The sequence below is a fragment of the Monoraphidium neglectum genome (assembly GCF_000611645.1).
Source record: "Monoraphidium neglectum strain SAG 48.87 unplaced genomic scaffold scaffold00182, whole genome shotgun sequence".
NCBI lineage: Eukaryota > Viridiplantae > Chlorophyta > Chlorophyceae > Sphaeropleales > Selenastraceae > Monoraphidium > Monoraphidium neglectum.
The window spans coordinates 14981-27601 of NW_014013446.1; the positions used below are offsets into that span (position 1 = coordinate 14981).

The 12621-nt window shown below is 64.8% G+C and overlaps 5 protein-coding genes across 5 annotated transcripts in view; 3 read left to right on the forward strand and 2 right to left on the reverse strand.

Annotated features, from left to right (window-relative positions):
- Nucleotides 1-530: 530 nt before the first annotated feature.
- MNEG_1754 (hypothetical protein) lies at nt 531-1903 on the reverse strand (the record flags this gene model as incomplete). Its single annotated transcript, XM_014049768.1, has 4 exons — nt 531-651; nt 822-944; nt 1265-1440; nt 1748-1903. The coding sequence occupies 4 exons, from the start codon at nt 1901-1903 to the stop codon at nt 531-533; spliced, it is 576 nt and encodes a 191-aa protein (XP_013905222.1).
- Nucleotides 1904-2188: 285 nt separating this feature from the next.
- MNEG_1755 (hypothetical protein) lies at nt 2189-5076 on the forward strand (the record flags this gene model as incomplete). The annotated part of the gene is made up of 8 exons (XM_014049769.1): nt 2189-2259; nt 2684-2729; nt 3412-3747; nt 3960-4110; nt 4335-4409; nt 4631-4706; nt 4835-4871; nt 5020-5076. The coding sequence occupies 8 exons, from the start codon at nt 2189-2191 to the stop codon at nt 5074-5076; spliced, it is 849 nt and encodes a 282-aa protein (XP_013905223.1).
- A 689-nt stretch (nt 5077-5765) lies between these two features.
- Nucleotides 5766-7553, forward strand: MNEG_1756 (Thylakoid lumenal 15.0 kDa protein 2, chloroplastic Flags: Precursor; the record flags this gene model as incomplete). Its single annotated transcript, XM_014049770.1, has 6 exons — nt 5766-5967; nt 6194-6388; nt 6633-6754; nt 6879-6917; nt 7134-7199; nt 7434-7553. 6 exons carry the CDS (start codon nt 5766-5768, stop codon nt 7551-7553), a joined length of 744 nt encoding a protein of 247 aa, XP_013905224.1.
- A 128-nt stretch (nt 7554-7681) lies between these two features.
- MNEG_1757 (hypothetical protein) lies at nt 7682-8161 on the reverse strand (the record flags this gene model as incomplete). Its single annotated transcript, XM_014049771.1, has 1 exon — nt 7682-8161. One exon carries the CDS (start codon nt 8159-8161, stop codon nt 7682-7684), a length of 480 nt encoding a protein of 159 aa, XP_013905225.1.
- Nucleotides 8162-8788: 627 nt separating this feature from the next.
- Nucleotides 8789-12621, forward strand: part of MNEG_1758 (peroxin-5) — a gene marked incomplete at both ends in the record, with an annotated part of 4939 nt that continues 1106 nt past the window's right edge. Inside the window, 8 exons of the mRNA XM_014049772.1 lie at nt 8789-8926; nt 9129-9251; nt 9465-9581; nt 9725-9802; nt 10051-10421; nt 10584-11444; nt 11717-11859; nt 12171-12598. Coding sequence (XP_013905226.1) covers nt 8789-8926; nt 9129-9251; nt 9465-9581; nt 9725-9802; nt 10051-10421; nt 10584-11444; nt 11717-11859; nt 12171-12598 — 2259 coding nt within the window. The remainder of the gene's footprint in view (nt 8927-9128; nt 9252-9464; nt 9582-9724; nt 9803-10050; nt 10422-10583; nt 11445-11716; nt 11860-12170; nt 12599-12621) is intronic.

Genomic DNA, 12621 nt, shown 5'->3' on the forward strand with positions numbered 1-12621 from the left:
TGCCCCCGCGTCCTGTCCTCCGCAGGCCCCCTCAGCCTACCGCTCCCCTGGAGGACCCGCGCGCGCCCTGCTGGACGACCGCAGCCCGGGCCCCCGTGATCACGGCTGGGCAGGCGGGGCCAGCCGCCGCCTTGGCGGGGGTCCGTACACGGAGGACCGGCAGCACCGCTGGCCCCACAGGGACGGTCTTGACTGGGGCCAGAGTGGTGACGGGGGCCGGCGCTGCAGCAGCACAGGGCGCAGAAAGCAGTACAGCAGTGGGGGCATGCGTGCGCTATCTGCACTGCGCGGCGGCTGCGACAGTGATGAGGAGAGCCACGCACAAGAGGATGCGGTCAGCTGCCACTCGGCGCCGTTCCTGTCATGGCAGGAGGATTTGTCCCGGAAGCTGGGCGGCGTGATGCGCAAATTGCACATGTGAGCAGGTGGTCATGCGTCTGCAAAGTTACATGGGTTTGCATGCTTATCCGCGCAACAATTGTTTGTTTTCAAAACCAATGAGAAACAGAGAGGCTGAAGCAGTCAACATATTACTGCCAGGGTGAGAAGGGGCAGGGCACCATGAACGAGGTGGTGAATGTCTGCACCCCCGGGGTCACGGCCGCAATGGTCTCCCGCCACTTGGGCACCTGGCGTGCCGCCTGCCGCGCCCTGCAAATGAGGCATGCAATGGGAGGTCCACCAAAGCGGTTTGAACCATCGGCGTCGTCACGACTTAAAGACCTATAGGCTTGCCCCGAAGGCCTTGCCCCGCATGCCAGCCCGTCAATAGCTGTAGCGGAAGTGCGAAGCACGCGTCTGTGCGCAGCCCGCCCACACACCTGATGCATGCTGCCGCGCTGGGGTAGCGCCATAGCTCCATGACGTTGTTGAGGATGCCCACGTCGCTGTGCGCCAGGGCCACCAGGCGGCCCTCAGGGTCGGCGGCAATCTTGTCCGGCAGACTGAGTGGGGTCCAGGGTGGGAGACGGGGTGGGGGCTGGCAGGCGGAGGAGGGGAAAGCAGCTACTCTCGCGGTGGCCGGGACAGCCCACGACATCTCGCAGTCTCACGTTTGGCCATGCGATGCTAATCTCATTGCTACAGCAAGAAGCAAGCCGGCCGCAGGCAGGCTTCTATGCGCAGCCAGCAGGAGGTGCCCCTGGGGCGTAGAGACCATTCATGCTGCAAAATGCGGCGGTTGCGCCCACCCGCAAGCGTGTCACTTGCGGCAACCAACCCCATACGTGCTCTTGCCTTCCAGCGCGAGGCCTCGTCCTCTCACCCCTCTTCAAAGGCCTTCAGCAGCTTTGGGACGGAGCCATACCCTGGTGACAGCTGGTACTGCCGCCACTCGTACAGCCCGGGACCATCCCCGCCGGAGGGCGGCGCAAAGCTTGCTGCACCAGGCGCACCGGTCGCGCTGTAGATGACCTGATTCTCCAGCATGATGCGCGACTCCTGGGGCGTTTGGTCGGGATGAGCGCAAGGCAGGGGGGCTCAGCGCACAGAGGCGTGTGTGGTGTGGACATGACGTGCAGCCTGTCTGGGGCATGAGTGATCATGTCATGCAGCCAAGAGAGGCATAGCTTTCGTCACTCCAGGAGTTGCCAAGCCAGGCCTGTGCTTCCCAAACTTGCAGAAAGGCATCACAACACCGAGCTCAGGATTTGGCAGCCCGCCAGGCTCACATTAATCAGCACCCAACCCCTCCTCTCCCAGATACCCCACCCGCAGCCTCGGCGCCCCGGGCCTCCCAGCCCCGCACCTGCTTGACCATAAATTTGCGGCCGATGTCGACGTAGGCGCTCCAGGCCTGGTTGCGTGCCGCCGCGCTGCGCACCTCCTCCCTGTGGGCCATGGACTCGTAGCTGTAGAAGTGGGCCACCTTGTTCAGCTCACCCCCCGTGTCGCACGTGAACATGCTGGGAGGCGGGGGTAGGGGCAAGGACTGTGATGCAAGTGGGACGGCCCATGTGGCGCTGACCGTGATCATCCATGAAACATGTGGCATGCGCTGGCCCATTTCCTCGTGCTGATTGATTGCGCTTGCTCATCGCTGCCCTGTTCTTGGTTCGCAGGACAAGTCCTCCCACTCCCATCGAGCCCCGCCGTCACCCACAGCCCCTGGTGCACCCCTCACCCCAGGAAGGGCAGCAGGTGCGCCCGCAGCTCAGCGTGCTCCGCCGTGATTCTCAAGTATTCCTTCATGCCGGAGGGCGCCAGCGTGTACTCGCGCACCTCAAGCAGGCTGCCCACTTTCGGCGCCGCCCCCAAGCTGTGAGCGGCACTTGCCAACCCCCTCATGCCCCCGCCCTCCCGGAGATGGCACGGCGCCACAAGCCGGGCGCCCAGCACGGCGCGCGGCAAATGCGCGGCGCATGTTCTCGCGGCAAGCATCATGGCTCAGGCGTTGGCTGCTGCACTACAGTAGGCCTTCTCACGTCGCCTTGGACCCGAGCGGCGTGCCGGCAAGTTGCCTGGCGGCACAGCGCAGCGCAGCACTGCGCTGCTGCAGCAACGCTATAGATACTTGGAGTGATTCAAATTGAATTTAATATCACCGCACAGCCGTACAAAGTGAGTCAGCAGTGAGGCTGATCTGCTTGTAGAAGGGGTGTGGAGTCTCAGTCTCAGAACTACGGTGCTGCATATACATACAATACAGTGAATCCACCGATATTTTGCTCTGCGCAACGTACAGGCAGGCTGATAGAGGAAAGGCGCAGATCGGTGCCGCGATCTTGAAGGTGGGTGGGGGCGTTGTCGGCTCCCCCAGGGCCCCTCGATCGCTTCCTTCAAATGCTTGCGTCCAGTCGCGACGGACTGTCATGAGGCACGACGCCACCAGGGCATCCGCTCATTGACGCACACACAAACTTGAACAGATGCTCGGGAGACGGAGCTTGGGGGCGCGGGGACAGGTTCACGTCGCCAGCAGGTAACAGAGAACGATACATTGCAGACGGAATTGCCAGGAGCCCTTCCCACAGCGGCCGCACGCCGCACCTGCCTGCTGGGTTGGCATGCAGGCACGCACCGCAGCAGTAACAACCCTGCGCCCATCCTGTGCGCTTAGGAATCCCAGCCGTGCCGTAATCCCAGGCCTGCGCAAAACGGCGGAACAGCAGAGGGGTGAGCGCTGCGTTGGCCGCAGTTGAGAGCAGCGCTCATTTTTGGCTCGTCCCAGCCAACAGCCAGCGGCTATTGCGGCAGGCATGATAGACCTCGTGAACAAGCAGCGGCAGCTGTTGGAAAAATCCCTGCAATCGTCCAGCACACCACCACCTAAACCCGGCGTGACTTGCAGCAGCTGGATAGATATGCGCTGCTGTCGCATGAGGCACGCACGAGCCTCACGCCTCCAGTCTGGGCGTCGCACGTGCCCATCACGCAGGCCGCGCCGTGGTGGGGGCCGCAACCACCTGGCAGGCCTGGGAGTCGGTGCTGCCCGAGTGGAAGAGCCACAAGCCCGAGGCCGCCATCGCCTCTAACAAGGACGACCGCACCAAGCTCGCAGCCGCTGTTTCCAGCGCCGCCAAGGCGTGGAAGCCGCCGCCGAGCCTGGCGGTGCCCAGCATCGACGACATCGGCCCCGATGTGCCCCGCAACCTGCACGAGCGGCTCGCGCTTGTGGCGCGCCTGTCGCTCCAGGAGTACCTTCAGGACGCCGTGGCGCAGCCCACTGTGGTGGAGTTCACCACGACAGACGTGACCGCCGCGCTGTCTGTGGCGGGCGTCATCGTGTCGGACAAGGGCAAGCGCACGGTGGGCGCGAGTCTGGGGCTGCTGTGTGCGGCTGAGGGAGCATCCGTCGGGCGGCGTGGCTTGATGGGCGATGTGGCAGGTGTGGTGCTGCGAGATGGCTGCGCAGCTGGCCGGATGGTGGACCTCACTTTTCAGCATGGTTTGACACTGGAATCCGCCAGCATACGGGCACGTGTTCGGCCCCAACCCAATCAAACACTTGGGAACGCCAGGCGATTGCTTCCCTGGTGGCGTGTGAGACCGAGCGCCAGATGACGTGGTCCCGACTGGAGGGGCTGCGCTTCCACTGGGCCGTGGCCTCGGGGCCCAAGGGCCAGTGGGAGCTGCCCCCGCGTGGCTGGAAGACGCTGCCGGACACCACGGGTGAGGGTGGGCTCGCTGGGAGAAAATGCCACAGCAGTGGCGGTTGTGGGGCAGGCAAAGGGCCAGGGGCCAGAGGCAGGGCGCAGCGGCAACGCGCCCACCCTGAGCAGGCCGCAGCAGCAGCGCTCCCACCCTAACTGGCTGCTGGCCCGTGTGCTCACGGCATCCTCTCACTGCGCATCCTCTCACTCCCCCGTCAACTCTGCCGCTGCCTTGCCATCCAGTGGACGCGGGTGGCGCGTGGCAGTCTACCTTTGAGAAGCACCCACTGCCACAGCCGGGCGGCGGGCAGGGCCCGGGTGAGCTTGGGGACTGGGGCGAGGCTTTCCGCCCCTGGGACCCGTTGCACCTCACGCTCGATTGCAAGCAAGGCCCTCACGATGACTCCTTGAAGCCCCACCAAGCAGGGGGTATCCAGCATAAGCATTCTCGATCGTCATTCTCTGGCCCAAGCCATGACCATCATATCGTACCCTGTGGGTGAACGCTGTAATCACCCTTCCTCGCGCCTCGCACCCAGAGCCCATGTACACAATGCTGCTGTCAGTGCCCCTGGAGGGCCCCCTGGAGAAGGGAGGCGTCATATTCGTGCTCAGGTGCGGGGCAGAGGTGGAGGTGATGGCGCTCTGGTGCTGAAAGGTTTGCTGGGGCTGCCGACAATGTGGCCGTGGCCACTGCAAGCACGCTCACGGCCCGCCTACTGCATGCGTTGCCCCTAACGCAGGAGCGGAGGTGTGGGGCAGAACACGGCCTGGCTCAAGGTAAGGTACTGCACAGGATGATGGGAACGTTCTTGGCTGGCGCCACCCCAAGTTGGGGCACTGTGCTGGCCTGCCCTGCGCCTTGTGTTGACCGTCCAGCCGTGAGCCAGCCTAATTGCACTCCCCCTCTTTCCTTCCTCTCATTCAGGATGCCTCCACCAAGAGCGACTTCTTCCTGCCTGTGCAGAAGTTTGCTACGGCCTAATTGATTGACACAGTTGGCCACCCTGACCCGCATGACAGAGCTACTAAGACGCCGATTGCAGCGGAAAAGGGATGCACAGCCGGCTGCACCGAGCAATGCCGTCCCGCGCACCTCTTATCTGCACAGCGCCCTTGACTGCAATGGTCAATCTCTTGCATGCTGTGGTGTTGTGTAATGCGCAGTTGGTTGTCTGCAGAGGGAAGTGCCGGGTTGCACTGGTGGGGCTTGCAAGATCATAACAATCATATTAATTTCCGATTGTGCAGCCGGTGTAACAGGTGGCTTTATTTTTGGGTGGTTGGGGTGGGTGACTCTGAACAACTCCAGTAGGCTGGTGCAGGTGCCAGTCGGCTGGGGCTCCAAGAGTCCGCACGCTGGCATGAAGGCCGTTGATAGTGGGGACGGGGGCCGATTCGCTGACCAGTCCATTAGCGCAGACATGGGACGCTTCACCAATCAACCGTGCCTGTGTCACGTTATCGCAACCGTAACCCACATTATTGCCTCCCACGCAGTCAAAGGTCGGCTTGCCTGGCAACGCAACCTGATACATGACCAGGTACATGACCGACCACCCTGCCCCTGTGGCACACTTCAAGGCGCATGGTACATGACTACATATAAAAGGTTCAGCATTGCACTAGTGCTGCTCCCTGGCGACTCTCTGGCCGCGTCAGCCACTCGAAACGATGCTCGCGCGACAGGTCCCATCTAAGACCGTGGCGGGCTGCCAGAAGCAGCGGGCTTCTGTTTCTCGTACGCGGGTGGCGGTACTGGCGCAATGGAGCACCCGGGCTGACGCAACGCAGGAGCGCGCCGCACCGCACGTTCTGCAGAGGGTCGCGGCTGCTGCCGCTGCTGCTGTGGTCAGCTCCTCCATGCTGCTTGCGGGTGAGACGCTGATCACATTGGCCCTTTGTGCGGCTGCGGCGCTGCGCGGCTGGTTGTTGGCCGATCACAGCTGGGGAACGTCCTGCCGCCGCGCTCGAGTCGATGATGTCTTCGCTGAGCTTTGCAGCACGCTCTGGAAGCCACAGTGCCAGTGGAAGCATGCTCTTGGAGGCCCACCCATCGCTCTGCCTCGTCCTGATCCGTTCGCCCCCCTCATTGCGTCCAGGGCCGGCCCTGGCACGGCTGGACCCTGTGAACCGGCCCGACCTGCTGCCCCAGGGGCAGGTGACCTCCGTCATCGACGTGGCCGGGTTCCTGACGCCCTCCGAGGAGAAGCGCATCGCGGCAGAGGTGGCGTCCCTGGAGGCCGACACGGGCTACAAGCTGCGCGTGCTGGCGCAGAACTACCCGGAGACCCCGGGTGAGGGCAGACGCGCTCCGGCGCCAAGGCCAAGCCCGGCAGTGATTGAGCGCACACGCGGCCTGTTGCTTGTGAAAGGTCAGGGCAGCTGGAGGGCACGCTGGACGAGTTGGACAGTAAGTGGTTAGAATGGGGCCTGGACCAGGCGGACTCAGGATGAGAAGTGGACGCGCACGCATGCAGCTGCTCGCCAACGCCCTGCTCATGACACACGGCCCCACTTCCTGCTGCACAACGCCGCCAGGCCTGGCCGTGCGTGAATACTGGGGCGTCGACGCCAACACAATCGTGTTTGTGGCGGACCCCACTTTTGCCAACATCCTGAACTTCAACGTGGGCCAGGGGCTCGACCTGGAGGTGCCACAGGTGGGGGGCGCTGCGGTGGGGCCGGGCAGCACAAGGGAGTTGCTGGCCGGGTGCACCCCTGGGTTGAACCTTCCCTCCCTGTTGCGGTGGGCTCACAGCCCGGCGCCGCCTTGTGTGACCGCAGAGCTTCTGGAGCCGGCTGGCCGGCAAGTATGGCAACAAGGTGTGGGGCTGGCGCGTGTGGGGTGGGGGGTGGGTCTGCACACCAAGGCAGCATGTGGCATGGCAGCAAATTGTAATGGTTCGACACTTGTGAGTTGAGCCGCACCAAGGCAGATGTGACACTGCGACACCTGTGTCTTGCACTGCCTGCTTGGCCATCAGCAACCCATCCCTCGGCTTCACACCCGCTCCCACTTGCGCGGGCACCACCCCGTAGTTTTATTGGCAGGAGAAGGGCGAGGCCGCGGCTATCACAAACGCAGTGAGTGGTGCAGCTGCGGAAGTGGGCGGCCAAAAGGGCCTCGATAGGGTGCTGCCCGTTGCGTTGTTCCCGGCATGGCATTCAGCCATCGCGCCCTGCCGAGGGAAGGAGCGTTGCACAATGTGCTGCACTGGGAACCATCCCCCAGACACAACCTTGTAACGGAGAAGCACTCCCGGACATACCCACACGCGCACGCACGCATGCACGCATGCACGCACACACGCACACACGCACGCATACCCAAACCCACAGGTCAGCGCCATCGACGCCTGCCTGCGTGAGCCCTCAGGGCGCAGCAAGTGTTCTCAGGTCCAGGCTGAGTTTGGGGAGCAGCCCAGCTCTGGCAAGTTCGGAAAGCTGCTGGGCCAGTAGCGTTGCATGCTTGTTACACCTCGACTTTGCCGCTCTTTTGCCTGGACGCGCGTGTTACGTAATCACAGTAGATCGAGTAACAGGTTGAAAGGTCTTGAACCAGGAAGTACTTCGAGTTTGCTCCGCTGTTATGACCCAACTCGAGCAGCCTCCTCGCCGCCGCCTCTGCTGTCATGCTGCTGTTGCTGCTGCTGCTCCTGCTGCTCCTGCTGCTGCTGCTGCTGCTGCTGCTGCTGCTGCTGCTGCTGCTGCTGCTGCTGCTGCGGCTGCTGCGCACCACCAACAGCTGCGTCCTCCTCCCGTGGCGGCCCTTGCGCGCCGTCGCCGCCGCCTAGCATGGCGTCCGCCAGCCCCCCGTAGAGCTCCACCACGCGGGCCACGTTAGCGTTAAGCTCGCGCACCAGGACCACGTTGCGCTGCAACGCCTCCGCCGTGCGCGTGCGGTGGTTGGCATCGATCTGTGCGATGAGAACCGCGTTGCGGTCCAGCACTTCCTGGACAGCCGCAAAGCGGTCAAAGCCCTCCCACTCGTCGCCGCCGGTGGCATCCAGGGCTGCCGCGGCGTCAGCAGGCGATGCTGCGCCCGCTGATGTTGCTGCGTCTCCCATACACGCTCTTGTTGGACAGCAGCTGTTCTGCCTTAACTCTCCTGGCCTTGTGCGCACAATAACGCGAACAATGTTCGGGTGTGCAGTACCGGGTGTGCTCTGGGGGTGCGCTGCAACACACGCGCCCGCTACCAACGGTAGTGAGCAGAGGCTTGCAGCAGGAGACCGTCTAGCGCCGATTACTGAGCTTGAACACGTGCTGGCGCACGTAGTCTCCTGGAGTGGCGCGGACGTGATCGGCTAGATCGGCATGCGAGCGAGCGCGTCTGTATTGAATAGTAAGAAATAATAATGCGATACATCAAATAATCAGAGCGCCCCGTAGCCGTTTCCCATTTCTCTTCCATGCGGAACCAGCACCGTGGGCGTGCGTGGCACCCGTCGTTGTCTGCATGACGGTTCGACCCACTTCTTCTTGTAGCTGACCTATCAGCGCTGCAGGATTCCCAGCATATACGTCTGGTGTGCGCCGCCGAGTGCTGTGGGCTCAAGAGGCGCGAGCAGGCACGAATAGAGCAGCAGGCAGCGCGTAGCGTCCGGGACACCGGCGCTGCGCACTCGTGGCGGCGCTGCGCCGCTGTCTCCATCGCGCCTGTGGCCTGAGAGAAGGCGGCACACTTCGCAGCCATGGCGCTCCGCACACTTGTGACGGGCAGCGACATGTGCTCTGCGGGGGGCGACGGCGCGGGGCCGTCCAACGCTGTCGGCGCGCTGGTGAACCAACTCCTGGGTGGCGCCGCCAAGACGCAGGAGCAGCTGCGGGACGTGAGCGGCCGGGGTTATGGGTCTGTTCAAGGAGCAAGGCATCTCCTGAGGTGCCGTGGAGCTGGCGAGTTATGCGCAGAGGTGCTCGGAGCCTAGACACGCCTACCTGCAATGCCAGCACCCTTTGCTGCAGCGCTGCACTTCTTTTTTACACCCTCTCTTATCTGCACTTCATGCTTCCATCCAACCCCGTACTCTGCAGCTGCCAGTGCACCATGCGCCGCCGCAGCTGCACCAGGTGCCGCTCACGCCTGAGGCGGCGGCCATGGCGGCGGCAGCTGGTTCCAGGGCCATGGTCCTGCCGGGGCTGCCCCAGGGCGCCGTGGTGAGCGCGGCAGCCATGCCTGGCGCAGCAGCCGCCCGCAGCGCTTTGGTGAATAGGCTCTGCCATGGCGCCTATCATACACGTCGTCACTGGGGTTCAGGAACGACGTACAGTTCATCGCAGCCGGTCTCAGGCTGTTGCAGAGCGCCCTGCCTGACCAGATGGTTCGCTGTCTGCCCCTCACTTCTCCTCCCCCTCCTCCTCCTCCTCCAGGGCCCTGGGACGCTGGACGCACTGCTGGGGGGCGCTCCTCGCATGGCGGGGCCCCCCGGGGCCGACGTGTCTGGCATGGTGGCAGAGTTTGAGCAGATGCAGCGCGCAGCGGGCCAGGTGGGCGGCACGCGGCACGGCTCAAGGCTTGACCGCCTACGCGCGAGTCGCTGCTGCGCACCTTATCATGCATGCGCACCCTTGCCTGGTTTGGGACCACCCGCGTTTTCGCGCCTGACGTCCCCTCCCCATCCCGGCGCCAGGTGCCCTTTGGGCCGCAGCCACCAGGCAGCGGTCCAATGTTGGCCGCGGCCCCCCCAGCCGTGGCACACAACCTCAGGGTGGGTCAGCGGGGAAGGCCCACGCAATTGCTGTGCCCTGCATGAGGCCATGAGGACCACCGTGCTGCATGTGCAGCCTGGCTGATCATCTCACTGCGGGCATGTGTGTTGTAATCACGGCGATGGTGTTGGCGCCTGCCAAGTCAACGTTGCGCTGAGTCAAGTTTCATTTTTACACCCCACCGCAAGCAGTGACTTCTGCTTCTCAAGGATCAGACACCCCATCCCCCCCCCCACATTTGCTTCAGGCCTTCTTCTCAAGCGCAGGCGCCCGCACCGGTGCCCCGCAACCACTCGCACCCCTGGCGCCCGGAGCCCTCTCAGTGGCCGACCAGTGCCGCGTGCGCGACCGCTCCACCATACTGGCGCGCCAGCTGTTTTCAGAGCAGGGCCAGGGCTTTGCCGATGCCCAGGTGGCGCGGCTGCTGGAGTCCCTGTCAGTTGACCCGCGGCAGCTGCCAGGGGGCCTGGCCCACGTCCACGATGAGGCCTGGCACGGCATATGGCAGCAGAGGCAGCAGGCGGGGCCACTGGTGGCCGCGGACGTGGCGGCGGCGCAGCATGCAGCGGCGCTAGAGGCCGTGTGGCGGGAACAGCAGCAGCAGGCAGCACGGCCATGGTGGGTGGGGCCCTTGATGTGCCGGTGGGCTGCGGTTGATCTTGGAGGCTGGGAGCTGTTTGGGTTCATCACGCTCCCAAAGGTGCCCCTCCCCGCGCCCTCCCACCGCACAGCATGCCCCCACCTCATTGACCCCACACCCCCCCTCCCCACCCCCGCCAGGCAAATGCCCCATGTGCCGTCAACGGGCTGGGCTGATGAGTTCGCGCAGAAAGGCTGGGCGGATGAGTTTGAGCAGCAGCAGCAGCAGCAGCAGCAGAAGCAGCAGCCGGCGGGGCCGCAGTCGTGGGCAGAGGAGTTCACTCATGGCGAGGGCGAGAAGTGGGCTGGAGAGTTTGAGGCCGCAGCCGCGGAGACCGCCGCGGCCGCGCGGCGCTCCGCCGGGCCAGGGGAGGCCATGGCCGCCACGCGGCGCATGGTGGAGGTGCTGGGCGCAGATGCCGACCCCAAGATGCGCAACAGCCAGTTTCTGCAGTTCCTGTCCAAGATGTCGCGGGGGGAGCTGCTGCTGGAGGAGGGCGGCCTCAGGGAGGTGGACCCCGCGGCAGCCGCGGCCGCGCGGCAGTGGGCCGACGAGTTCGACGAGCGGCAGCAGCAGCAGCAGCAACGCAGTGCCGGCGGCACCGCGTGGGCGGACGACTTTGCGAGGCAGCAGCAGGCGCCGTGCGCGCAGCAGCAGGGGCAGCGGGCGGCGGGGGGCGACTGGGTGGATGAGTTTGCGCGCGGCGTGGCTGACCTGGACATCGGGGGCGACGCGGCCCAGGAGGACCTGGACGCAGCCTGGGCTGCCATAGGGTCGGGTGCGGTGCCGCTGGCCGGCGCCGCGGACTGGGTGCGCGAGTTTGGCGGCGACGAGGCGGGCGCGGTGGGGGCGGCACCGGAGGAGTGGGACGCGCTGTACGCAGACGCGCAGCGCGGCGCCGGGGCGGCGGCGTCTGCGGCGGCGCGGGGGCGGGAGTACGCGTTCACCGACCCCAACCCGTTCCTGGGTGACCCCCAGGCCCTGGCCAAGGGCAAGGACCTGTGAGCAGCCTGCAGGGGGGAAGTGTAGTGGGGCAAACGGCGCGCTGTGGTTGGGGCCTCGAGGTGCTGTGTTCGTTGTGTGCCCATACATCTGCTTGGTGGTGCACACCATTAAGCAAGGTACCAATCATCGCTGAGCTCAACTTTGCTTGCGTCTGCAACTGGCTGCACTGCATGCGGCTTGACACCCATCAGGTCAATGTTTCAGGCTAGGCCTCCCACATGGTGAGCATGCGCACATCATCCACTCTGCCTCGTGTCTGTCCCCCCAGGTTCAGGCGCGGCCTGCTGACGGAGGCGGCCCTGGCGCTGGAGGCAGAGGTGCGGGCGCAGCCAGGCAACTCCGAGGCATGGCGGCTGCTGGGCACTGTTCACGCCGAGAACGACGATGATCAGCAGGCCATAGCCGCCATGGGTGAGTGCAGGCGGCCCGTGCACGTTGAGCAGGGGGAGGCAATGGTGTATTGTCATCAAGGGCAGCAGCCTGTTCAGGCACAAATGCCCAGGGCTGGGCTGCAGTCAAGCTGCGTGCAGCAGTCAGCAAGTGCCATGCTTGCCGGCAGGTGCCCTGTGACGCGCTTTGTGAACGTTTTCATGACACGCGACGCCCCACCCCGGGACCTCGCAACCACACACACATGCACTCTCTTATTTCTTTACACACGCGCGCGCACACACACCCACTCACACCCACATACCCCCAAACATACACCCCTACCTCGACAGGCCGAGCCCTGGGGGCTGACCCCTCAGACCTGGGCGTGCTGCTGTCCCTGGGCGTGAGCCACACCAACGAGCTCGACCAGGCGGAGGCCGTCACACACCTCTCACGATGGCTCGCGGCACACCCATCCTACGCCGCAGCCGCCGCCGCCGCGGGTCCGCCCCCCGAGAGCAGCCAGGTTCTGAGCCACACGCTGCGCACCTTCAAGGCCGCCGCGGCCGCCCACCGCGGAGACTCTGAGCTGCTGATTGCGACGGGCGTGCTGCAGCACCTGGGGCGCGACTACGACGGCGCCATTGCGTCGTTCAGGGCGGCCCTGGACCTGGCCCCGGGGGACTACAGCCTGTGGAACAAGCTGGGCGCCACCCTGGCCAACCACAGCCACAGTGGTGAGGCCATATCGGCCTACCAGCGCGCACTGGACCTCAAGGTGGGGCCATTTGGGGGGGGGGG